Source organism: Lepus europaeus, chromosome 16 (assembly GCF_033115175.1).
Source record: "Lepus europaeus isolate LE1 chromosome 16, mLepTim1.pri, whole genome shotgun sequence".
NCBI lineage: Eukaryota > Metazoa > Chordata > Mammalia > Lagomorpha > Leporidae > Lepus > Lepus europaeus.
In genome coordinates, this window is record NC_084842.1 from 40,874,634 (window position 1) to 40,902,458 (window position 27,825).

General features: G+C 41.5%; 1 protein-coding gene across 2 annotated transcripts; it reads left to right on the forward strand.

Annotated features, from left to right (window-relative positions):
• CBR4 (carbonyl reductase 4) lies at window positions 1-26,443 on the forward strand. Of its 2 annotated transcripts, XM_062213364.1 has the most exons (5): window positions 1-361; window positions 3,548-3,668; window positions 5,529-5,665; window positions 10,347-10,481; window positions 22,394-26,443. In XM_062213364.1, the coding sequence occupies exons 1-5, from the start codon at window positions 220-222 to the stop codon at window positions 22,570-22,572; spliced, it is 714 nt and encodes a 237-aa protein (XP_062069348.1). In that variant the 5' UTR covers window positions 1-219; the 3' UTR covers window positions 22,573-26,443. The 2 variants fall into 2 exon arrangements, with proteins under 2 accessions (XP_062069348.1, XP_062069349.1); XM_062213365.1 differs by lacking the exon at window positions 10,347-10,481.
• The last annotated feature ends 1,382 nt before the right edge of the window (window positions 26,444-27,825 follow it).

Here is a 27,825-nt window from a genome sequence, read left to right on the forward strand (position 1 = left end):
GTGACCGTGCTTTGGCCGTGTTGTTAAGCGCTTGTCCGCAGCTTCCTGGGTCGCTGGAGACCGGGAGGCTGTAGGCGTGGAGAGGGGTGTTTTTGTAGCGATCTGACCTTTCTAAATTTTCCGGAGCCGCGGTTGTTTAAAAGCCCGAGGGCCAACCTTGAGAGGGGCCAAGCTGGTAGCTCTCCTCTCTTCTCCGAGTTTGCGACTGCCGGGTCCAAGATGAACAAAGTCTGTGCGATTTTTGGGGGCTCGCGGGGCATTGGCAGGGCGGTGGCCCAGTTGATGGCCCCGAAGGGCTACCGACTGGCTCTCATCGCCAGAAATCTGGAAGCGGCCAAGGCCGCCGCCGCCGAGCTCGGCGGTAGGTACCCGACTGGAGTCCAGAAGCGAGCGAGTCTGGCGGTGGTCGCTCGCAGGTGTAGCGAGTCAGCCGCGTGCGGCAGGTGCTCCCTAGGACCGAGGGCGGCCCGGGCGGCCCCTGCCTGCCTCGCGGTACCTCTCAGAATGCCCGCTGCCGGCCGCCCGGGACTGAGCACTTGGGTTTTTCTCTGAGACCTTGCAGTCTTTGTAGGGTCCCGCTACTAAGCACTGCGGCTCGTGTTAACCGTGAGAAGCGGCTTTGTTTTGGCGTCTGGTAGGAGTCTGGTAGGACTGGCTCCCGGGCGCTGGGCGGGCGCCGTTCCAGCAGGACAGGTGGGCGGGCCAGGTGTGGACGGCTTACTTGTTTTTTGCTGAGGGCAGTTTGTGCTCTTGTGCGAACCTACAAAGCTGTGTTTCAAAGAGAAACCCCTGTTGAGTCCCAGCCGGTTTTGAGATAGGCCTGGCTGGCTTTCCTACATCCCTAAGCAAACTTTGATGAGTGGTAACATCGTTTGGGTCAGTTGGACAATCGAAATTTGGCCGGATTCTTGTATTGCATCCACACTTAAACCTTTTTCTGCTTATTAACAGTGAATCAGTCTGGTTCAGCGAATTGCAGTCTTGGTAATGGGTTGGGTATTTGAAAGATACTAAGATGATGCTATTTCTTTAGGTACTGTAATGGACAGAAGTACATGGCCTTTACTGGCAGGGAGGCACTGGGGAGAATAGAGGTCGGGATGTATTTTGGTGGCTGTTGTATTTTTTTAAAAGGTTGATTTGTTTATCTGAAAGGCAGAGTAACCTATCTGCGGGTTCACTCCTCAAGTGCCTGGAACAGGAACTGGGCCAGGTGAAAGCCCGGAGCCAGAGCTGCATCCGGGTCTCCCCACGTTGGTGGCGGGGGTCCAGGTCCTCGGCCCCTCACCTGCTGTATCTCAGGCAGATGCGCAGAGCGGTTGGGGCTCACATTGGCACTGCCATGTGGGATGCCACTGACGCAAGGTGCGGCTGTGCCAGAGTCCCTGCTGCTGGCTCCTACGTTTAAAATAACGTTGATTTTATGGCCCATTTCAATGAATGTTTCTTGCAGCTCATGTTCATTGCAATTCTGACAAGAGAGAGAAAGTAGAGCTTTTTACTAGTCACCCCAGGACATCCGTGTGCAGCGGACGAGGTTAAAAATCTTTGGCTGAGCGTTCAAGTGTGGCTGTGGGCCCAATGAGTCTTTTTTTATTTTATTTTTATTTTTTTTGACAGGCAGAGTGGATAGTGAGAGAGAGAGAGACAGGTCTTTACCGTTGGTTCACCCTCCAATGGCCGCCACAGCCGGCGCGCCGCTCCGATCCGAAGGCAGGAGCCAGGTGCTTTTCCTGGTCTCCCATGCGGTGCAGGGCCCAAGCACTTGGGCCATCCTCCACTGCACTCCCTGGCCACAGCAGAGAGCTGGCCTGGAAGAGGGGCAACTGGGATAGAATCCGGCACCCCGACCGGGACTAGAACCCAGTGTGCCGGCACTGCAAGGCAGAGGATCAGCCTATTGAGCTGCAGTGCTGGCCATCCCAATAAGTCTTAATTGTGAAAGCCTAAAGTGATGCTTTGAATTATGTGTGCTGTGTTTGATTTTTACCTAGAGAATGTGATTTCTCAAGTAACTTAGTGTTTCCAAAGGCCTGAGGGTGTAGCGTTAGGATCCACATATGGCTAGTTCAGGCAGAAAATTGGCAGTTTGAAAAATTCTACATCTTAATATATTTTTAAGGTTTACTGATTGACTTAAAAGGCAGAATTAGAGAACGAGAGCCAGATCTTCGATTTGTTGGTTCACTCCCCAAATTGTGGCAATGGTTAGGGCTGGGCCAGGTGGAAGCCATATAGTTGCAATGACCCAGGTACCCCAGCCTGCCTTGGCTGTTTTCAAGGGCCATTAGCAGGGAGCCGGATTGGAAGTGGAGCAGCCAGGACTTGAACCAGCACCTTTTGGGATGCCGGCATAGCAGGTGGTGGCTTTACCTGCTGCTCCACAACACCAGTCCCCAGATCCAACATTTTAGAGTACAGATAGTCCCCTATTAACCTTTTTTTTTTTTTTAAGATTTAAAATGGTGAGGACGCAACAGACATCCCGTGGAATCCCTCCTTCAAATTTTGGATTTTGAACTTTTTCTAGGGTAGTGGTCGGTGGTATGGTACTCTTCATCCGGCAGTTACTGTCAGTTCCCAGTCAGCTGTGGGATGACGAGGGTAAAAAACTGTACCATACAGAGTCAAGCTGTGATATTCAGCAGGTTGGGTGCATTAGGTACATTTTCAGTTCAGAATATTTTCAGTTTATCCACATGGGACCACACCATAAGTCCAGGAGCACCTCTGTTATTAAATGGGAATGTTTTGTTTTGCCTTCAAATGTCATGTTTTTGGCATTTAAACATTTTGAAAAGTGGACATTTTTGAGAGTTAACAATTGCTTTTTTTTTTTTTATAGCGCTGTAGGCTTTTATTTATTTATTTATTTATTGCCAGGCAGAGTGGATAGTGAGGGAGAGAGATAGAGAGAAAGGTCTTCCTTTTTGCCATTGGTTCACCCTCCAATGGCCGCTGCAGCTGGCGCACTGCGCTGATCCGAAGCCAGGAGCCAGGTGCTTCTCCTGGTCTCCCATGCGGTGCAGGGACCAAGCACTTGGGCCATCCTCCACTGCCTTCCCGGGCCACAGTGGAGAGCTGGCCTGGAAGAGGGGCAACCGGGATAGAATCCGGCACCCCAACCGGGACTAGAACCCGGTGTGCTGGCGCCTCAAGGCAGAGGATTAGCCTGTTAAGCCACGGCACCGGCCAACAATTGCTTTTAATAATTTAATAATTTTTTTAACAACTTTATTTGCCATCTCCTCTTTTAATGGTTAGGCTTGAGTAATGGCCATTAAATGTGCCATTGTGGATTTGTAGCAGTTAAAAAATGGTGAGAAATTGGAGTTCACGCTCAGGACAAGACAGCAACCGAACAAAAAATCCCCACTACCCTTAGCTCAGCTTCTGTAGGTGAGTCTGAGAGTGGGAGCTCATCACATGCTGAACTTTTATCTCTTGGTTTAGCACAAGTCTGCCATACAGATGATGTTTAACAAATGTATGGAGTACATGTGAAAACGAAGGTATAATTTGTATGTAATTCTGACCCGTTGTGTAGGAGATCATTTGGCACTCAGCTGTGATGTTGCTAAAGAACATGATGTTCAACATACATTTGAAGAGATGGAGAAACACTTAGGTCAAGTGAATTTCCTGGTAAATGCAGCTGGTATTAACAGGTGGGTCATAAGTTTCAGTAACTTTCTAATGTCTTTTTTTTTTCCCAGATAGGTGTTTGCTTAGTATATGCTTACACATCAATTATGTTACATTTCTAATTGAAAGAAAGTATGCATTTTAATACAGTTATGTTTTATGTACAACTGAAAGAAAAACTAAGCATTTTTAAAAAAATAATCTATTTGAAAGGCAGAGTTTCAGAGATAGAGGGGAGACAGAGAGAAAGAGATTGATCTTCATCTGAGGGTTCACTCCCCAAATAGCTGCAATGACCAGGGCTGGGCCAGGCTGAAGCCAGGAGCTTCTTCTGGTCTCCGATGTGGGTGCAGGGGCCCAAGTACTTGGGCCATCTTCTGCTGCTTTCCCAGGTGTATTAGTAGGGAGCTAGATTGAAAGAGCAGCCAAGACTCAAACCAGTGCCCACATAGATGCCAGTGCTGTAGGCAGTGGTCTTAACTGCTATGCCACAGAGACAGTCCCAAGACTATGCATTTTAAAACTTGGTGAATTCATGATCTTTGTCAATAACTGAGATATATAATAAGTGTCAAATAAGTTTGGTCAATTTTAGCATTGTAGTTACCACCCATATGAGCAGTAGGACTTCCCCAGCACTTGATAAGGCTCTCCTAATTTCTTCTCAGTTAATACTTCCTTATGGGTAGCCACCATTCTGAGTTCTGTGTCTATTAAGTTTGGTTTTTTTTTTTTTTTTTGACAGGCAGAGTTAGAGAGAAGGAGAGAATGGTCTTCCTTTTTCCATTGGTTCACCCCCAAAACAGCCGCCACAGCCGGTGTGCTGTGCCGATCCGAAGCTAGGAGCCAGGTGCTTCCTCCTGGTCTCTCCCATGCGGGTGCAGGACCCAAGCACTTGGGCCATCCTCCACTGCCTTGCCGGGCCACAGCAGAGAGCTGGAGTGGAAGAGGAGCAACCAGGACAGAATCCGGCGCCCCAACCAGGACTAGAATCTGGGGTGCCGGTGCTGCAGGCAGAGGATTAGCCTAGTGAGCTGCGGCGCCAGCCCAACTATTAAGTTTTGCCAGTTCATGAACCTAATACTAATGGAGTCAGTATTTTTTTTTAATGATAAATCTAGGAGAAAATATTTAGGATAATACTAATTTTCTTGCTAAACAAGGTGCAGTAAGGCAGTTGCTCAGGCTAAACTGTTTTGTTTACATAGTATACTTTCAGCAGTTAGAATTATTTGTGGGGCCAGCGCTGTGGTGCAGCAGGTTAACGCACTGGCCTGAAGTGCCAGTACCCCATATGGGTGCAGGTTCTAGTCCCGGCTGCTCCACTTCAGATTCAGCTCTCTGCTATGGCCTGGGAAGGCAGTAGAGGATGGCCCAAGTCCTTGGGCCCCTGCACCCGCGTGGGAGACCCGGAAGAAGCTCCTGGCTCCCAGTTCCTGGCTTCGGATCGGCGCAGCTACAGCTGTTGCAGCCAATTGGGGAGTGAACCAGTGGATGGAAGACCTCTCTCTCTCTCTCTGCCTCTCCTCTCTGTGTATCTCTGACTTTCAAATAAATAAATAAATCTTAAAAAAAAAAAAAAAAGTATTTGCTTCTATAGCTGAGGGGGGTAGAAATCTGCCTTCTACATGGATCCTTTTTTAAAAAAAATTTAATTTTTTAAATTTTTTAATGGATCCTTTCTGGCTTATCAGCTGTTAACTTGAGAGCCTTGCAAGTGAAATTCAAAGTGGGACCCTGTTGGTGTTCAAGCTAAGATACGAAGCAGATCTTAGGTTGTTTTTGGTCAGAATGTTATGTTTCAATTTCTTTTTCTCTCTCTTTTTTTTTTTTCCATCTTACTTACATGCCTTTTTTTCTTTTGTATGTGTGTGTGTGTGTAGGGATGGTCTTTTAGTGAGAACAAAAACTGAAGATCTGGTCTCTCAGCTTCATACCAACCTCTTGGGGTCCATGCTGACATGCAGAGCTGCCATGAGGACTATGATTCAGCAGCAGGGAGGGTCCATTGTCAACGTGGGTGAGTTTCATCTCTGAGTTTCTGATTGCCCCGTAGTGCCATGAAGTTTTAATCCATTAGCTTGGAATTTATTCACATAAGAGACACAAATGGAATTTATCTTTGTATTATTTATGGAAAAAGATTTAACTAGCTGATTAATGATTAAAACAGGAGCACAAATTCACATCCCTGTAGAGGTCAGGCAAATGTTAAGTGAAGGACACTATCAGGTATTCAGAAAATGACCATACAGGCCACATGACAAATGAGAAAAAGGTGTCCGGGCTCAGTGTATGAAGGATGTATGCATGGGAGAGGCCAACACTGCTCAGGTCCCGTAGGCTGTTACTGTGCATCAGTGTGGCCCCACTTTTGCCAGCAATTTGTTTTTTCAAGAAGAATTGGACATCTCAATTTTTCTTTGAAACCGTAATAGTACAAATATTTATAAGGAATTAAAAAACAGACAGGAGGGACTAATGAATGTTTACAGCAGTTGCATGGGTCACTGATAAAGCTAGTGAGAATTTCTTAAAGGAAGTTAAACTATTTCAGTTTTTTAGAATGGTTGTAAATAGCCATAGCCATCAGTTTATCTGCCCCATGGGTTAGATAAATCGTGGCGTATGTACTGTAGAACTTAAAATGCACAATGACCTGAAATCTTACTTTGCTAATTTCAAAATAGCATCATACCATCTGCTTTTTATTTTCAAGTGATAATGCCTTATAAAGGCCACAGAAGAGGAATGCTGCTCCATTAAAGGAAATGAACATATTCTTTTTAATATAGGAAATGGCTTTCCAAGCCAGAATTTGGTGTTTTCAGTTTTGAAAATGAGAAAAGAATACTAGTGAACTAAGAGGATTTTAGGACATTATTGACATTTATGCTTTAAAAATGTAAAGGATAGGGCAGGCATTGTGGCGCAGTGGCTTAAGCTACTGCTTATCATGTACACATCCCATTTTGGAATGTTGGTTCAAGTCCCAGCTGCTCCTCTTCATGTCCAGCTCCCTGCTAAAGTGCTTGAGAAGCAGTAGGTGATGGCTTAAGTACTTGGGTCCCTGCCACCCATGTGAGAGTCCTGGATGGAGTTCTTGGCTCCTGGCTTCAGCCTGGCCCAGCCCTGGCTATTGCAGGCATTTGGAGAGTTGAACCAGTGGGTGGAAGATGTTTGTCTCTCCCTTTCTCTTGCTCTGCCTTTAAAGTAGAGGAAAATAAACATGAATTAAAAAGAACAATTTTTTTTTAAATAAGATATTAATGGATGAGTTGAACTTTGGCTTCTGACACAGCCAGATAATAACCTTGGGTTCTTACAAGCTGAAACACAGACCTATGTCTGTCCCTGGTAACATGAGAGAGTGTATTTGTTTAATTCTAAAACAAATCTAGGTATATTTAAGAAACCCAAATCAGTTCTTCAAATACATGCAAACTTTGAGAATTGTGCTGAAAGTAAATAAAAAATGTATAAATAAATCGTGAGGATCTTATTACAGAAAAGATTACTGCACACTGCTAGAAATGTCATTGGTATTTCAGGAGTTACCACATTTTGAGAAGATGAACAATAGCTTGTAGCATGAACCAAAGTTTCTTATTTGGCCTTTCTCCAGTGCTTGAATTTTTCTTTCATTTTTTTAAAAAAAACTCTTTCTTGCAAATACCTGTTTCTTTGCCTGCATTTCCTCAGACTGATGTCTTTTGTCTCTGTGCTTCTCAGTTTTCTTGCTTTGCAATTAACCAGTATATAATACATAATATAAATATTTTAATGTTAGGCTTTTTGATTGTAATAAAATTGGAATGTTTTTCTAAAATTCCTAAACATTTTTCATGAGGTGCTTGATTACTTCTTGTATCATAAGCACAAGTCACTGGCGCAGAAAATTACCTCCTCACTTCTGCTTTGCAAGCATTTATTTACATACAGTTGATATTTGAGTTAGAAGTTATTCTTATATACTCATTAAAGGAGGTCACTTAAAAATGTTTAGTAGGCCCTAAAAGTTATAATACATCACTGGAAGTAATGAAATTGTTCTTTTACAGAAAGTTTATCATTGAAGCTGTATCAATTTAGATTAACAGTACTTCAAATTTACTGAGACTTGCTTTCAAGTGAACTGCTTCTTTTAAGGTGGAAGTGAATGCTTATTGTTGTTGAATCATAAAATTCATCAGACTTTGTCTGTTTCTGGCATTCACTTCATTCTGCAGGATGCCTTTTTTTTTTTTTTTTTTTTTTTTAACTTGACAGCGTTAGGCAGTGAGAGAGAGAGCGAGAAAGGTCTTCATTCCGTTGGTTCATTTCCCCAATGGTCGCCACGGCCGGTGCTGCGCCGATCCGAAGCAAGGAGACAGGTGCTTCCTCCTGGTCTTCCATGCGGGTGCAGGACTAGAACCTGGCGCCCATATGGGATGCTGGTGTCGCAGGTGGAGGATTAACGAAGTGAGCCATGGTGCCGAGGGTGCCTTTTTTTAAAGATTTATTTATTTATTTGAAAGGCAAAGTTACACAGGGAGAGGAGAGGTGGGAAGGGGGGTCTTCCATCTGATGGTTCACTCCCTAATTGGCCGCACTGGCCGGAGCTGCGCTGATCCAAAGCCGGGAGCCAGGAGCTTCTTCCAGGTCTCCCACACGGGTGCAGGGGCCCAAAGATGTGGGCCATCTTCTACTGCTTTCCCAGGCCATAGCAGAGAGCTGGATCGGAGGTGGAACAGCCAGGTCTCGAACCGGTGCCCATGTGGGATGCCGGCACTTAAGGCCAGGGTGTTAACCTGCTGGCCCCAGGAAGCCTTTTATGACACTGCAGAACTCATGTCATGTGTAACCTCAGAGAGTAGAGTGGGTCTCTTTCACTTAATGGGTCAGTTTGTAAGTCCCTTGCCTGGCATTTATTTTTTAAGGATTTATTTATTTATTTGAAAGAGTTACACAGAGAGAGGAGAGGCAGAGAGAGAGAAAGGTCTTTCATCCACTGGTTCACTCTCCAGTTGGCTGCAATGGCCGGAGCTGTGCCGATCTGAAGCCAGGAGCCAGGAGCTTCTTCCAGGTCTCCCACACAGGTGCAGGGGCCCAAGCACTTGGGCCATCTTCTACTGCTTTCCCAGGCCATAGCAGAGAGCTGGATCGGAAGTGGAGCAGCTGGGTCTCGAACCGGCACCCATATGGGATGCTGGCAGTTCAGGCCAGGGCGTTAATCTGCTGTGTCACAGCGCTGGCCCCCTGACATTTATTTTATATCATTTTTTTTTCAGATCTTATTTTCTGTTAGTGTTTGGAGCAGACTGGGATTCTTTTAAGTCTTATTACTCAAATGGCAATGATTAAAGTTGCTAATTTTTTTTTAACTTTTATTTCATGAATATAAATTTCCAGTGTACAGCTTATGGATTACAATGGCTTCCCCCTCCCATAACTTCCCTCCCACCCACAACCCTCCCCTCTCCCGCTCCCTCTCCCCTTCCATTTGTATCAAGATTCATTTTCAATTCTCTTTATATACAGAAGATCAATTTAGTATAAAGATTTCAACAGTTTGCACCCACACCGAAACACAAAGTGAAACATACTGTTTGAGTACTAGTTATAGCATTAAATCACAATGTACAGCACATTAAGGACAGAGATCCCACATGAGGAGCAAGTGCACAGTGGCTCCTGTTGTTGACCCAACAAATTGACACTCTAGTTTATGGCGCCAGTAACCACCCTAGGCTGTCGTCATGAGTTGCCAAGGCTATGGAAGCCTTCCAAGTTTGCCAACTCTGATCATATTTAGACAAGGTCATAAAAGACAGAGTGAGGATAGTAACCAATGATCCTAAGAGTGGCATTTACCAGGTTTGAACAATTATACAGCATTAAGTGGGGAAGAGGACCATCAGTAAACCGTGGCTCAACAGGCTAATCATCCGCCTTGCGGCGCCGGCACACTGGGTTCTAGTCCCGGTTGGGGTGCCGGATTCTATCCCAGTTGCCCCTCTTCCAGGCCAGCTCTCTGCTATGGCCCAGGAAGGCAGTGGAGGATGGCCCAAGTCCTTGGGCCCTGCACCCCATGGGAGACCAGGAGAAGCACCTGGCTCCTGGCTTCGGATCAGTGCGATGCGCCGGCCGCAGCGGCCATTGGAGGGTGAACCAACAGCAAAGGAAGACCTTTCTCTCTGTCTCTCTCTCTCTGTCTCACTATCCACTCTGCCTGTCAAAAATTAAAAAAATAAATAAATAAATAAAAAGTTGCTAATTTTTTAAAAAAGATTTTATTTATTTATTTGAGAATCAGAGTTACAGACAGAGAGAGGGAGAGACAGAAAGGTCTTCCATCTGCTGGTTTACTCCCCAAATGGTGCAATAGCCTGAGCTGATCTAATCGGAAGCCAGGAGCTTCTTCCTGGTCTCCCATGCAGGTGCAGAGTTCCAAGCACTTGGGCCATCTTTGATTACTTTCCCAGGCCATAAGCAGAGAGCTGGGTAAGAAGAGGAGCAGCCAGGAATTGACTCGTCACCCATATGGGATGCTGGTGCTGCAGGCAGAGGCTTAGCTTACTATGCCATAGCACTGGCCCCTAGAGTTCCTAATTTTAGCAAAGAATTTGGTCTTAGGATTTTTGGTTTGATTTTATGTATTGTGTGAATTTCCAAAAAATCTTATTAATTGATCTGAATTTGTTTTTTTTTTTTCCCCCCAGGAAGTATTATTGGCTTAAAAGGCAATTCTGGCCAGTCTGTTTACAGCGCCAGTAAAGGAGGATTAGTTGGATTTTCACGTGCTCTTGCCAAAGAAGTAGCAAGAAAGAAAATTAGAGTGAATGTAGTTGCACCAGGTCAGTGAAAACTTCTTATTAAAAAGCTCTATTGATTAGGATTTTTGTTTTATAGAGAAGGAAGCCATTAATCGGCCCATTGCTTGTAGTCATCATTGACATCTGTGTAAAATAGTTCAGAAATGATTGTGCAGAATCAAGTAATGAACTGGTGACTAGAAAAAAATTCTTTGTACCTTCTGTTATATATGAAATACTTTTAAATTTTACACTAATTATGAAATGACTTGAGGAGAGGATGTTAGAGATCATTTTGCAGCCATTTGGAGAGTGAGCCAGGGGAAGGAAGATCTCTCTGCTCTCTCTGCCTCTCCCTCTCTGTAACTCTGCCTTTCAAATAAATAATAAGCCTTTAAAAAAAGTTTTGGGGGTCGGCACTGTAATGCAGTGGGTTAAAGCCCTAGCCTGAAATGCAGGCATCCCATATGGGCACCAGTTCTAGTCCCGGCTGCTCCTCTTCTGATCCAGCTCTCTGCTATGGCCTGGGAAAGGAGTAAAAGATGGCCCAAGTGCTTGGGCCCCTGCGCCCACCTGGGAGACCTGGAAGAACCTCCTGGCTCCTGACTTCAGATCGGCTTAGCTCTGGCTGTTGTGGTTATTTGGAGAGTGAGCCAGTGGATGGAAGATCTCTCTCTCTCTATCTTTATCTATTTATTTATCTATCTGTTTCAAATAAATAAAAATAAATCTTTAAAAACAACAAAAAAAGATTTGGCATTTGGAGCATTTTTGGATTTCAGATTTTTCGGGTTAGCTTTGTTCATAAGTATAAACAAATATTACAAAATCTGAAAAACTACTGATCTTAAGCATATTGAATAAGGGATTCTTGACTATTTTTTAAAAGATTTTATTTATTTGAGAGGTAGAATTATAGAAGGAGAGACGGAAAGAGAACCATCCTCTGGTTCACTACCCAAATGGCCACAACAGCTGGAGCTGGGCCAATCCGGAGCCAGGAGCTTCTTCTGGGTCTCCCACGTGGGTGCAGGGGCCCAAGCACTTGGGCCATCTTCCATTGCTTTCCGAGGCCATAGCAGAGAGCTGGATTGAAAAGTAGCAGCTGGGACTAGAACCAGCATCCATATGGGATGCCAGCACTGCAGGTGGAAGCTTAGCCCACCGTGCCACAGCACTGGTCCCTTGACTTTTTTTTTTTTTTTTTTGAGGTCTATTTATTTAGCTATTTATTTTAAGACAGAGTTACAGATAGAGGGAGAGACAGAAAGATCTTCCATCCACTCGTTCACTCCTCAAATGGCTGCTGTGGTCAGAAGTGGGCTGATCCAAAGCCAGGAGCCAGGAACTTCCTCTGGGTCTTTCATGTGGGCGCAGGGGCCCAAGGACCTGGGCCATCTTCCACTGCTTTTCCAGTCCATAGTAGAGAGCTGGATCAGAAGTGGAGCAGCTGAAACTCGATCTGGCACCCATATGGGATGCTGGCATGGCATGTGGACGCTTAGCCCGCTACGCCAAAGTGCCGTCCCCTCGACTTGTACTTTAAACTTCTCGTCATAAATCTTACTGGCTAGAAAATATTGAACATGAGAAAAAGAATGTTTGATAAATTGAACCAGTAATACATTTATTGCCTTTAAAATATATGTTTTGAATAAATAATGCATATTATATGAATTCAAAAGTTTTAAAAAGGCATAAAATGAAATCTTCTCTAGACATCCAGTTACTTTCCTTAAAAGCAACCATTAACAAGTTTATTGTCTATATCATATGTAGCCAATAAAGTGTGTATGCATGTGTGTATGTATAGATATATAAGCATATTTAAGAACTACATATTATTAGACTATCATAATACTCTATACCTCAATTTTATTCATGGAATGATGTATCTTGGAGATGATTCCATGTTGTTCCTTCTAGAGCTATTTCATTTTTATTTATTTATTTATTTTTGCATTTTTTTTCATTTATTAAACTTTTATTTAATGAATATAAATTTCCAAAATACAGCTTATGGGTTACAATGGCTTCCCCCTCCCATAACTTCCCTCCCACCTGCAACCCTCCCCTTTCCCGCTCCCTCTCCCCTTCCATTCACATAAAGATTCATTTTCAATTCTCTTTATATACAGAAGATCAGTTTAGTATATATTAGGTAAAGATTTCAACAGTTTGCCCCCATATAGCAACACAAAGTGAAAAAAATACTGTTGGAGTACTAGTTATAGCATTAAATAACAGTGTACAGCACATTAAAGACAGAGATCCTACATAATATTTTTTTTAAAAAATTAATTTTCTATGCCATTTCCAATTTAACACCAGGTTTTTGTTTTTTTTTTTCATTTCCAATTATCTTTATATACAGAAGATCGATTCAGTATATAATTAGTAAAGATCTCATCAGTTTGTACCCAAACAGAAACACAAAGTGTAAAAATACTGTTTCAGTACTAGTGATAGCATCACTGCACATTAGACAACACATTAAGGACAGATCCCACATGGGATGTAAATACACAGTGACTTCTGTTGCTGACTTAACAATTTGACACTCCTGTTCATGGCGTCAGTAATCTCCCTAGGATCTAGTCATGAGTTGCCAGGGCTATGGAAGCCTTTAGAGTTCGCTGACTTTGATCTTATTCCAATAGGGTCATAGTCAAAGTGAAAGTTCTCTCCTCCCTTCAGAGAAAGGTACCTCCTACCTTGATGGCCCCGTTCTTTCCACTGGGATCTCACTCACAGAGATCTTTCATTTAGGTCTTCTTCTTTTTTTTTTCTTTTCCATGGTGTCTTGGCTTTCCATGCCTACAATACTCTCATGGGCTCTTCCGCCAGATCTGAATGCCTTAAGGGCTGATTCTGAGGCCAGAGTGTTGTTTAGGATGTCTGCCATTCTATGAGTCTGCTGTATATCCCACTTCCCATGTTGGATCCTTCTCTCCCTTTTTGATTCTATCGGTTAGTATTAGCAGACACTTGTCTTGTTTGTGTGATCCCTTTGACTCTTAGACCTATCAGAGCCATTGATTGTGAACTGAAATTGATCACTTGGACTAGTGAGATGGCATTGGTACATGCCACCTTGATGGGATTGTATTGGAATCCCCTGGCACATTTCTAACTCCACCATTTAAATTTTAACTGAAAAGTGATCCCTGTTAAATATAAAAGTGGAAAAGAGAGGGAGGAGATGTACAATTTGGGACATGCTCAATCGAGCTATTTCATTTTTAAAAATAACACTGGAGAAGGGCATTTAGCACAGTGGTTAAGTTGCTAGTTGGGACACCCACATTGCATATCAGTGTGCCTGGTTCAATTCCTACCTCTTCTGCTCAGATCTAGCTTCCTGCTAATTTACAACCTGGGAAGCAGATGATAGCTTAAGTACTTCAGTCTCTGAAGCTTGGAAAACCTAGATTGAGTTCCTGGCACCTGGCTTAGACCTGGTCTGACCCTGGCTATTATGGACATTTGTGGAGTGAACCAATAGATGGAAGATTTCTGTCCCTCTGCCTTTCAAATAAAATAATTAAAATAACAGCTTTGTGGAACTATAATTAACATACATACTGTTTATTCACTTAAAGTATATAATTCAGTGTTTTTAATACAGTTACAGAATTGTTCATCACAGTAAAGTATATATGTATGTATCTTTAAGAGCCAGAGAGACACCTTCCACTTGCTGATTGACTTCCCAAATGCCCTGGAACTGGAAACTTAGTCCAGGTCTCCCCAGGGGGAGGGTGGCAGGTAACCAAATACTTGAGTCATTGTCTGCTGCCACCCAGGGTGCATGTTAGCAGGAAGCTGGAATTAGTGGAGTTGGTATTCCACACCCAAATGCTCTATTAGAGGGTGCAGGCATCCTAAATGATATCTTAATTGTTAGGCAAAATGTCTGTCACAAAAGTAAATTTAAAAATACCTTTGTTATCCTAAAAGAAATCCTTGAACCCATTCCCATTCACTTCCATTTCCCTCCAATCTCCCCAAGTTCTGCCAACTAGCAAGTTACTTTCTGTCTCTATCGATTTGCCTATTTAGGACATTTTATATATATGGGATCACAAAATATTTGATGTCTTTAACTTCTGTATCACTTTAAAAAAAAAGATTATTTATTTATTTGAAAGAGTTACACAGAAAGAAGAGAGGCAGAGAGAGAGGCGAGAGGTCTTCCATCCGCTGGTTCACTCCCCAATTGGCTGCAAAGCCAGAGCTGTGCCGATTGAAAGCCAGGAGCCAAGAGCTTCTTGGGGATCTCCCATGTGGGTACAGGGACCCAAGGACTTGAGCCATCTTCCACTGCTTTTCCAGGCCATAGCAGAGAGCTGAGTCAGAAGTGGAGCAGCTGGGACATGAACCGGCACCCATGTGGGATGCTGGCACTGCTATGCCACAGCGCTGGCCCCCTGTATCACTTTTAATGGCTGAGATAGTATTACCTGTTTTGGAGCTGGGTCAGTTTACTTAATTTGATGCCTCTTAATGGGTATTTAGATTGCTTATAATTTATTCTGATACAACTTGTGATAATATGACAGTACTTATATATTGATTATTTTACACATTGGCATATACGTGTGTGCAGTCCCGAGGATGGAACTGCCAGTGCTCGAAAGTTATGTGCACTTTAGTTTTGATATGTGGTGAAGCACTGCATTTATTGCTGTGGGGTACCTTATGTGTTTGGGCCCTCCCCCTTTTTTAAGTTGGAGGGGTTTTTGTTCACCACTTTGTTGCAGTTGATTTCTCAGCAATGTTGCAGTGGATTGTTTCTGAGAGGAGGAGCATGGTGGGGGCAAGAGTCACCACACAGACCCCGGGAGTCGGGTGAAAGCAGGCCTGAGGCGAGCAGCCCGAAGACTCATTTATTTGAGTTAGTACAACAGCATCTACTTGGCAGCAGATGTTCTCTAGGTGTTCTTATGTGCAGTTTAGCACGAAGTTGATTTCTCTTTTCACTTCCCTCCATGAACATAAAACATGCAAATTTGTTCTGGTTAAAATGTTGATATAGTTTTGGGCAACCGCCTTATTTCTTCTCCCTTAGAAAAGTGTCTAGAGTTATTTTAGTTATCTATTTCTAGATCCATGAAACTTACACTAGAGAATGGGACATCTAAGTTGGTAGATACATCCAATAGTGCTGCATCTCACAATTAATACTGGTGACAGGCTAAAATGCAGGAGTATTATAAAAACGTTGAAAACTAAAATAGGAGCCCAGTAATAAGGGAACAATATGTTACTATTTATTTATACTATATGGCTGGTCAGAGGTGGCTAAAAAAAGTACATTTCCTTTAGAGTTATCAGATACAAATTCTCATTGAACATGAGCCATGTATTTTTATGAGCCAGAGTAGAGTATCTCTGTTCCTAAAGAGTTCATATATTTTTAAAAATTGTACTGAGCTTTGCAGTCATGTGTATGGAACTAAAGTAGAAATATCTTGGTTCTAAGTTGGTTGAATGCATGTCATTTCAGTTATCTGTTTACTGATTTAAGGAGTGATAGCTTTATGGCCAATTGGGAACCTTTAACTGCCCAAGTGATATACAAACATGGTTTGTTGGACAGTGGCACCTACTGGTAGTTTATAATTTTTATAGCCTAGCTTGGAAGGCATTGTAAAGTACAGAACAATTTCCAGAACTTTATAAAAAAGTTAAAGAATGTTGGGGGAAAGAGTCCTTTGGGACCATGGAGTGAGAGTACAAACAGGAAAGCAATATAAGCACAAATATGGGTATGAGGGATCTTTAAGAACTGCTAGTATTTCCCTCTGGTCCAGCATATGTCGTAGAGAACTCAAAATACCAATGTAGTGCCCTGGGTTGGTACCATACAAGGAGTCTTCAAGAAGTTCTTGGACATTGCATATGATGAATAGGCTATTTATAGATTTCAAAGATTTTCTGTACCCAGATTTATCTTTTAAATCAACTTTTAAGTGCTGTGGTATTTATAAATTGAGGGTCATGTGGTTCATGAGCTTTAGATAAAATGACATAGAACTCAGAGTATTATGTCATTAGGGACTAGTTTCACATTTTTATGTGAATACTGAAGACATATATGAGTTTTAAAAAGCTAAAAACAGACTATGGCAGTAGGACTATTCTATATGCTGCTGCAGTGATGGATACATGACATTATACGTTTGTTCAAACCCATGGAACCCAGCAAGTTAAAGGGTGAACCCTAAGGTAAACTTGACTTTATGGACTTTACTCAGTGCTGGTTCATCAGTTGTAACGAATGTACCAAACTAAGATAAATATGAATAATAGAGGAGAATGGAGGGTGCATGGGACAAGGGGGAACTCTGCTTTCTGCTCACCTTTTTTTTAAACCTAAAATTACTTTAAAAATACAGTCTGTTAATTAAGAAAAAAACTACAAATAGTGAGAGAAAGGCTCTTTGGACATGTTCACGTGCTCCATGTCAAACACGAAAACCAAAGAGACAAAACCAGTATTAGTAAGTTCATCCTTTCTTTTCTTTTTTTTTTAGAGATTTAGTTTTTATTTATATGAAAGAGTTATAGAGAAAGGTAGAGACAGAGAGAGAGTTCTTCCATCTGCTGGTTCATTCCCCAGATGGCCACAACGGCTGAACTGAGCCGACCCGAAGTCAGTAGCCAGGAGCTTCCTCTGGGTCTCCCACATGGGTGCAGGGGCCATCTTTTACTCCTTTCCCAGGCCACAGCAGAGAGCTGGATCAGAAGAGGAGCAGCCGGGACCTGAATCGGCACCGTTGCCTCAGGTCAGGGTTTTAACCTGCTGCACCACAGCGCTGGCCCTATCCTTTCTTTTATCTTGACCTCTCTCACGTGATTGACTTTTAGGTTTTTATTGTAGAGTTTCGTGATGGCTGGCAGATGTCGGATGATGTTTAAGTATCCATTTGTAAGTCTGGGGAGAAGCTGTGTCAAGCTTCTTCTAATGAAATAACGTCCTTACCTTCCATGCCCGAGTGGTGGAAGGAGAGTCTCCATGTGAAGTGAGTGGCTGAACATCATGATTCCAGCTCTGGACTCCTTGTAATAGTGTTGGACTCAGAAGACATTGCTCCTGTCTTGTAAAATCTGGCCTGACACGGAACCAGGCCATAGCAGATATGAACCCAGGCTGTAATATTTAACAGGATCCTTTAAAAATCTTGAAGGTTTTGGCTTTTATCTGATCTATAATATGACTTCCTTGATTGTTTTTGGTTTCATAACCTGTTTCTATGTGTCAAAGGTCACCTTTCTATCACATTAGGATTGTTCTTGAACTTTTCTCACTGCCTAAGTCTTCTTGACTCAGGTTTGTCGTCTATGCCTTGTTCTGGGTGAAAAGCCCTTCTAATTGCATTACCTTTGTTTCCAAGAGGGCAAACACATCAGAACTAGTATCTATCCAGAAGGACAAATCAATTCCTTTTAGCACAACCTGGATTAAAACTCAGATTAGCAGCACTACTGTTTGGATTGGAGATATTCTATCCACACACCTACCAATGTATGAACCAAGGGTACATTTTAAAAAAAATATTTATTTATTTATTTGAAAGGCAGAGTTGCAGAGGGGGTGGGGAGGTCAGTCTTCCATCTGATAGTGCACTCCCCAGATGGCTGCAACAGCTGGAGCTGGGCTGATCCGAAGCCAGGTGCTTCCTCCAGGTCTCCCATGTGGGTACAGGGATCCAAGGACTTGGGCCATCTTATACTGCTTTCCCAGGCCATAACAGAGAGCTGGTTTGGAAGTGGAACAGCCAGAACTAGAACTGGTGCCCATATGGGATGCTGGCACTGTAGGTGGTGGCTTTATCCAAAACGTCACAGTGCTGGCCTCTGAACCAAGGGTTCTTTTAGGGAAACCCACTAAACTTCAAGTGAAGTTAGGAGACCATGAAGACTACTTAATGAGCCTTACTTTTCTGAATTGTAGTATTGTTGTTCAACGTAGTTCATTCATTTTATGATACAAAAACAGCCATACTATTTTAGATAGTACATAACTTTCCTCAGAGCATAGTTTTAATAGTACTACTGGGTCAGGAATAGAATTTAGTTCAATGTGTCTTAATCTACTCATCTTTTTACCACCAAATGCTGCCTTTGGAAAAAACTCCACCAGAGTCACTTATAAGTCAAGCCTAACATTTGCTAAGCCATAGCCACAGGATGTTTCTTGCAAACTATTTCTACTGTAGTTCATTTTTCCTAGATTAAAGTGGAACATTAATTTTTCTTTTGAGAGTTTGTGGAGTTAGTGAGAAATATTTTATGGCAGTTTGCTAGAATTAAAAAAATACCTTGGAATAAATGATAATTTATTGAGAAGATACCATAAATTACGTATTGCATTCATAATTTTAATTCATTCAACTTTTATAACAAATGTGAGGTGAGTTTCCTTCCTGGGGACTCTGAGGCACCTTTGAAAATAAGTGTGTCAAGAGACCGCTAACTTTGGCAGTCATGAACCTGTGTGAGAGCAGTCTTAGGATGTTTGGGTTGCCTATTGATGATGGCTCTTTGGTGTAATTAAGTTTGAGTTACAGTTCACTTGAAATTCTGCAGAGGCTGGGTCTCACTGTCTTGTGTCAGCTGCTGCTGCTTTTATCTTGAATTCCTTCTGGCCATCTCATTATTCTTAAGGATGAAAGGAAATGTTGCTGACTTTTAAAATGAACATGGTAAGATTTTATAGCAGAGTAGATAATATTTCACAATATAGCTTCACAGTGAAACACACAAATAACACAAGATTAGTGTGTTATCCCAGGTCCTCATTACAGACCATCTGAAGTTAGAACTGTGTGTTTTTTTTTCAATAACTTCTTATCTGCATATAAAGTTAGTATATATCTGTTGTAAATGTTTAGAAACAATATGAACATACAAAGAAGAAAATAAAAATCACTTGTAATTCTGTTCACTAAATCCCCTGTAATTCTGTCTACAAAATATTATTAATATTTTGATATATTTTTTCAGTCATTAGTATACATTTTGTTTTTAGTAGTGGTATAACTGAAATCATTTGTAACTTTTTTATGTAATTTTCATTCATTTAAATATAGCATCTATAGAATCTTTTATATTTAAACATTTTGTTTACTTGAAAGTCAGAATCACAGAGAGGCAAAGAGAGAGAGAGAGGTTTTCCATCTAATGGTTCACTTCCCAGATGACTGCAACGGCTGGAGCTGTGCCAATTCGAAGCCAGGAGCCAGGAGCCTCTTCCAGGTCTCCCATGTGGATGCAGGGGCCCAAGGACTTGGGCCATCTTCTACTGCTTTCCCAGGCCACAGCAGAGAGCTGGATTGCAAGTGGAGCAGCTGGGATATGAACCGGTGCCCATATGGGATACCGGCACTGCAGGTGGCAGCTTCACCTGCTGCACCACAGTGCCGGCCCCATCTATAGCATCTTTTAAAATATCTGCATATTTTAAATAAATTTATCTTGACTTAATTAACCAATTGCTTATTGAAAGACCTTCAGCTTACTTCCAGTTTTTCTGATAAAACCGTAACTGTCATAGAAAACTCTATTTCCATAAGACTTTTAAGAAAACTTTTAAAATATTTCTAAGTTGAAAACCTAAGATAAAGCAAAGTTAAATTTTTCCACCTCAGATGTCTGCAGCAGCTAGGGCTGTACCAGGCTGAAGCAGGGAGCTGGGAACTCAGTCCTTGTCTCCCACAGGGGTGGCAGGGAGGGACCTATGAACTGGAGCCATCATGTGCTGCCTCATTGGGTGTGCATTAGCAGGGAAGCTGGAGTCAGGAGTGGAGCTGGGCTGGAGTCTAGGCACTCTGATGAGGCATGCATCTTAACCCTTGTGCCAGATGCTCACCCCCTAATGTTAATTCTTACTTCAGTGTTTAGTTCACATCTGTCAAGTACTTTAAATGACAGAGCATTTAAGTTGATTTATAGTTGGACTTATAATTGATTTAGTTGTAATATAATCCAATTTGAAAATTATATTTTTGAGATTGCACATTAAACTTCATGTATCATGTCTTAACTTGTAGTCCATCTATTTTTCATGACCTTAATGTTTTTAAAAAGATTTTTACTTATTTATTTGAAAGGCAGAGAGAGGCAGAAAGAGATCTTCCATCCCATGGTTCACCTCTCAGATGCCTGCAAGGGCTGAGCCAGACCAGGCAGAAGCCAGGAATTCAGTCTGAGCTGTCAAGTGGGTGGCTGTGATCCAACCACTTGCTCCATTACCTGCTCACCCTTCCTGGGAGTGCATTAAGCTGGAATGGAGTGCCGAGCAGGGATTTGAACCCAGTACTCTGATATAGGATGTGAGCGTTCCAAGTGGCATCTCTTTTTTTTTTTTTTCTTTTTAAAGATTTTATTTATGTATTTGAGAGGTAGAGTTACAGACAGAGAGACGACAGACAGACAGACAGAGAAGGGTCTTCCTTCCATTGGTTCACTCCCCAAATGGCCGCAACGGCCGGAGCTGTGCCAATCTGAAGCCAGGAGCCAGGCTCTTCTTCCCGGTCTCCCATGAGGATGCAGGGGCCCAAGGACTTGGGCCATCTTCCACTGCTTTCCCAGGCCACAGCAGAGAGCTGGATCAGAAGAGGAGCAGCTGGGACTAGAACCGGCACCCATATCGGATGCCAGCGCCACAGGTGGAGGATTAACCTGCGCCACGGTGCTGGCCCCCCAAGTGGCATCTTAACCACTATGGCAAATGTTTTCCCCTTGGACTGACTAAAAATTTTTTCTAATTATTCCATGGGATAAACTTTTGCTTGCTTTTTTTTCTTCTTAAAGATTTATTTTATTTGAAAGAGAGGTAGAGAGAGAGGTCTTCCATCTGCTAGTTTACTCCTCAAATGCCCACAAGAGGTGGGCATAGCTGAAGCCAGAAGCCAGGAGCTTCATCTGGATCTCCCACATGGGTGGTAGAGGCCCAAATATTTGGGCCATCTTCTGCTGCTTTTCCTATTCCACTAGCAGGGGCTGGATTGAAAGTGGAGAAGCCTGGACACAAACCGGCGCCCATATGGGATGCCAGTGTTGCAGGTAGTGGCTTTACCTGCTATACAACAATGGTGGTCCCATTTCCTTTATTTGAAAAGATAATTGAATAGTGTATAGAATACTGGTTATATGGGTTAAATATTTTATAAGTAATATACGTACTTATATGTCTCAGATACAAATTAGGAGATTTTCATATAAAACTATACTTCTTCCTGGCATATATCTATCTAGACTTATTTAGAATTGTTTGCGTAATTTTATGTGGCTTTTCAAACTATACAACTTTAGCACATGTTGTCTGCAAGCTCTATTGTATACACCGATACCTTATTTCATTTTGAATTTTCTATGTATACTTGAATCAGAATTTGACAGGGCCATGAAGTTGTTTATTCTATGGTTTGGAAATACTAGTCTTTCTAATTGTTAACTAACTTAGCTGTAGCAAGTGGAACGAATTTTTGTCACAATTGCCAGATCAGTTCATGTGATTGTCTTCCTCCCTTGACACTGCTTCTCACTCTTACATACTCACCCAAGAAAAGTTACTGATTTCTGTGGTATTTTGTATATATCCCTATTCGGCTGTTCACCAGACTTGGTTGTCTCATGACTGGGTGTGCAAGTGACTGTTTGGTTCATAAATTATGAGTTCCCTAAGGAATGGAATTTAGTTTTATTCATGTTTGTATCCATCCACCTACATTTTGCTTGGATTTGGGCCAGTATTCAGTAAATGTTCAATGAGTTAAAATGGATATAATTATAGACTTATTTACTTGATTGCTAACAAAACTGTATTTCCTAAACAAGGTCTATTGATACACTCACATTTTCAGGGGCAAGTTCATTTTCATTTTTAAATTGAGCAGATGTGTCAGTCTCTACTCTTTTCAACTAAATAACCATTTCTCTTTTAGGATTTGTTCGCACAGATATGACGAAAGACTTGAAAGAAGAGCATTTAAAGAAAAATATTCCTCTTGGGAGGTTTGGAGAAACTATTGAGGTGGCACATGCGATTGTATTTCTTTTAGAGTCACCATATATTACAGGGCATGTTTTAGTAGTGGATGGGGGCTTACAACTTGCAATATAATTTATAGGTTATTCAGCTATCATGGTAGTTATCTGTCTATATCTGGCCATTGATGAGATAATCAAGCCTACAAGAGTGACATTTGCTGATCAAACCTATTGATGCTACATATGTTGATTTCTTTTCATAAAAAATCTAAAAAGGAAAATGTTTTCTAAAGGGTGTGTATCATCTACTTTTGGTTATTTGGTTATTTTATAGGTTATAACAAGACTTTTGAAAGTGATATGTGGTATTTATATATTTTGCCTGAAAAGAAAAATTATATTGCCTAATTATGAGGAATTATTTCATTATATTAGGCTGAGTTTTCTGTAAGTTAACCTTTTTTTGGGCTGTTGCCAAAATAGAAGAGTATTTGCAGGACATTGATTAGCTGTCCGTATCTTTGCAACCCTAGTAAAGCTGAATGTTGTATTCCTTTTGCATATGCTTAGGCAGTCAATTTTTATACAGGTTGAAGCAGTTAGGACCAGTTAGGGTAAGACATGAATTGAAAATTGATTTCTTAGAGTGATACTATTCTTGATTAAGCAACTGGGCAAAATAATTTGAATAATTAAGTGTGGTATCAGTTAACCTCTTTAACAGAAATTCTCAAAGGTGATGAGGATTAATCCTTACCTTAAAGTTTTAACATTTGATACAATAATGAGCTGCATATACCTCCTGAAATTTGAAAATCGCTTTTTACCCATAAAAAACTAAGTATAACATTAAAGTGTTTACAATGGAAAATGCTTATTGAAAATGAATGCAAAAGTGCTTATAGTATAATCTAGATATACATGTAAAAAAGCAGGGAAAGCCCTAGAGAAAATATGCCAAATACCATAGTTTTCTAATGTGCTGGAATCATATGTATGTATTTTTTTCTTTTGACTTTCTGAATCTTTTACAACTATTCATTTTTTTTTTTTTACTGATGTCATTGTATAAAAAACAATAACTTTGAGATGAGAAACAAAGTACAATGAGACTAAAAAAAAAAAAAACCTTCAGTGTAGTCAGCTACTTAATGTAAGAAATAATAACATTTTCGGGGCTGGTGTTGTAGTGTAGGTGGTTAAGCTGCTGCTTGCTGTGCTGGCATCCCATGTGAGTGCCAGTTCAAGTCCGGGCTGCTCTGCTTTTCATCTACCTCCCTACCAAAGAGCTTGAGAAAATAGCAGAAGATGGTCTAAGTGATTGGGCTCTGTCTGGTTGAAGACTTGTACGGAGTTCCCGGCTCCTGGTTTGGGCCTGGTACAGCCCAGGCTGTTGTGTCCATCTGGGGAGTGACTCAGCAGGTGGAAGAGCTCTCTCTTGCCATCCCTTCCTCACTGTCTGTAATTCTGCCTTTCAAATATATAAATAAATAAATGTTTAAAAATACCATTTTAAAAGTTAACGATATTTTGTATTAAGTATATTAATGATTTTTAACCTAAAAATTTAGAAAGTTATAAAAAAGTATAATAAACAATAACCTAAAATAAATATGAAATAACAGTGAATTAAATGTCTTTACAAGAAATAGTTACAGAATTAGTCTTTAAAGAGAGTATTTGCCTAGGAATAGAGGTAAAGACTAACTGAATATAAACTATCAGCATTTATTTTGCTTTGAAATCCTGTGGGAAATAGTGTGATATTTTCACTGTTACTGGATTTGTATTGATTTTTATTTACTTGAGAAGTATTTTAAATCATTCATTTTAAAAATTAATCTTTTTATGTGTTGTTTGGAGATGAACATTATTTTATCTAAGCCAACAATTTTATGTTGAAAGTGCAAAAATATGAATATACCAATAAATTTAAAGTAATAATATCAGAGCTAGGTTCTAAATCAAGATTCCTGACATGTCATTTTAAATTTATTTTTGAAATAATATAGATTAATCTGTCCAGGATGTAAGAAGGTTATGGGTGAATAAAATTACTAATATTAGGCAAATTGTCTGCTAAATGCAAGGCATGTTAATGAATTTATCAGGTAGTGTGAGTTCCAGGCATATAGAGGAGACGCGCCACTCAAAATCATTTCAAATGTGGAGCTTCTAAGATAGGAGATTTATTTATGCAGCTCTAGAATAGGAGGTTTGTCCAGAGCTGTCTCATCTACTGACCTTTGGCTGGCTGTGGTTTTCATTATGGTGTTCTACCCAGGCTTGAGTTCCCTTCTCTTGATACTTCTTGTTCTCCAGTCATCACTGAGGAGTTGATTCGATTGTTGATTAGTAAGAAAGCATATTGCACTGAACATAGGAACACTAAAATGTGGATTAAAGATGTGTGTAGGGGCAGCGTTGTGGTGTAGCAGGTAAAACTGCTGCCTATGATGTTGGCATCCCATATGGGCGCTGGCTGCTCCACTTCCTGTCCAGCTCCCTGTTAATAGCTTGAGAAAAGCAGCAGAAGATGGCCCAAGGCCTTGGGCCCCTGCCACCCATTTGGGAGACCCAGATGAAGCTCATGGCTTCGGCCTGGCCCAGACTCAGCTATTGTAGGCATCTGGGGAATGAACCACTGAATGGAAGATCTCTCTCTCTGTCTCTCCTTCTCTCTGTAACTCTGACTTTCAGATAAAAATAATTTTTAAAATAAAGATAGACTAGCCTTTAAGTGTATGCATTTGTACTTTAAAATAAGAAATATAGCCTTTTAAAAGTATTCTACCTTTCCCTCAGCCTATATCAGACTAGTAGAATACATGCAGAGATCTTGAAATGGGTCAAGTCCACCTTCACTGCTCCACTCCAGGTGAGTTCTTACACACTCCCATGCACCTGGTAGATTTTTTAAAAATTATTTAAAATTTTCATTTTTTAGAAAGATTTTATTTATTTGAAAGGCAGAATACAGAATACAGAGAGAGAGAGAGAGAGAGAGAGAGATCTTCCATCTGCTGGTTTACTCTCCAAATGGAGTAAATGCTGGGGCTGGACCAGGCTGGAGCCAGGAGCCAGGAGCTTCTTTCGGGTCTCCCATGTTGGGGCAGGGGTGTAAGCACTTGGGCCATCTTCCGCTGCTTTCCCAGGCTCAGTAGCAGGGAGCTGGATTGGAAGTGGGGCAGCAGGGACTCAAAACAATGCCAATATAGGATGCTGGCATTGCATGTGGTGGCTTAACCCTCTATGCCACAGCACCAGTTCCCCAAGATTTTTGTTTTTATTTGAAAGGGCAGGGAGAGGCAGAGAGAAAAAGAGAGGTAGAAGAGAAAGGAGACAGGAGACAAGAAGGCAGAGACTTCCATATGCTGATTATTACCCAAATGCCCCAACAGCTGGGGCTGGGCCAAGCTCAAGCCAGGAGCCCAGAAATCAAGTGGATCTCCTGTGTGTGTGGCAGGGATCTGCTGTCATTAACAGGAAGCTGGAATTGGAAGCAGAGCTTGGACTTGAATCTTGGTACTCAGACATGGGTGATAGGTGTCCTAAGCAGTGTCTTGACCACTGTGTGGATAGTACCCTCCCCTGACCTGGTAGTATTTGCATTCTGTTTCTGAAATTAGCTGCTGCCTTACAGAGGCTCAAGAACTTCAGACTTCTTAAGACATCTCTCTTATCTGACTCCTAGAGCACATAATCCAGCCTGTGTTTAGCATGAAAAAAAATGGTTAAAGCCAATGTATTAAAATGTTTGCATTGAAGGTTTTACAATTTGTGTTCCTTTTATACTTCTATTCATATTCAGATGAGAGTGTTTGTAACTTTTTTAGAGTTAGAATTATTGTAAATTTCTTTGGAGGGGAAGAAGTAATTTGTGCCGAGAAATCATTTAATTTACATGCTTTTGTTAACCAGAAGAAAGGCAGAAGACTATTCTGGATATTCAAGAGTTGTACCTTCCAGTGCTGAAACCTTTTCTCAAGCTTTATTGTCCTAATTTGACCTATTATTCTTAAATAAAGAATTTAATAATTAACGTTCTTTTATGGTGATTTTGTCTTTAAGCTACACTGTAAGCTTGTGAGAAACCATGTAGTGTTCTCATCCATTTAGCTAATTAAGGAAATCAAATATGTATTGTACTTCTGTTGATTTCCCCATCTTACCGATTTGGCTCTGAGTACTTTGGACATAGTAAGTAAATACTAATAAATCGGGATATCTCTTTAACGATTCAGCGTCACCAGTCTTTACGCTGGGCTGTAATCAGGGAAGGTTGTTGAGAAATATGTTGAGTGAGTGCTGCCTGGGAATTGCGGCTTTTGATCACATTTCTGTGATGTGCCTCCCTTTCCTTGTCATTTATCTCTTACTTTATTTTCACTGTATAACTGAATTTGCAGTGTTAAGTCTATCAACTATTTTCTTAGTATGCTTTCAGTGAGTAATTACCACTTATTAATTTGGAATTCTTGGGCTAGTAATCAAAATGGAGATGGTATCATCTGTAGGACTTAAAGATTTTTTAAAACACATATCAGAAGTCTTTTCCTTAGAAATTTTTGATAGATGGGTAGGGCAGAGGGGGGGAAGTAAGGCGATGTTTTCAGGAAAAGTTTTCATTGATTCAGATTACTCATCCCCTCATGAAATGAATATTTATTCTTTGTTACTATAGCTCAGCCACCACTAATCACGGGCAGTACATGGTAAGGAGAAGAAAAAGAAACCCTGATTTCCTGGAGCTCGTAGACTGATAGGGTAAAGTGGAGGCAGGGAGCAAGCAGACCTTAAACAATCACACAAACGTAAAATTGAAGCCAAGCTAAGCACAAGAATGCTGTTAAGTCATTGTTGTAGGAGTTGGACCTATTTTAGAAGGTCAGGAACGACTTCTGTGAGCAGGGATATTTAGCAGTAATTCTGCTCAGTGGGAACAGCATGTGCAGCAATCTTTTGGTGAGAGGAATGGTGAGTCAGGAGGTGAAAGGCTGTGGTGCTTGGAGTGCAGAGCAGAGGGGGGAACATGTTCTGGGCTGAGGTAGAAGGGCCAGACCGTGCTAAGGCCATTCATAGACCATGTTAACAGTTTTGAGTTTTGTCCAAAGAGCCATTGAAGGGTTTCAATTAAGAGGCTATCTGATGCATTTTGGAAAGATTTTTCTAGTAATAGTGTGGAGAAAAGGTTCAAAGGGGGCCGGTGCTGTGGTGCAGTGGGTTAACGCCCTGGCCTGAAGTGCCGGCATCCCATATGGATGCTGGTTCGAGTCCTGGCTGCTCCACTTCCGATCCAGCTCTCTGCTGTAGCCTGAGAAAGCAGTAGAGGATGGCCCAAGTCCTTGGGCCCCTGCACCCATGTGGGAGACCTGGAGGAAGCTCC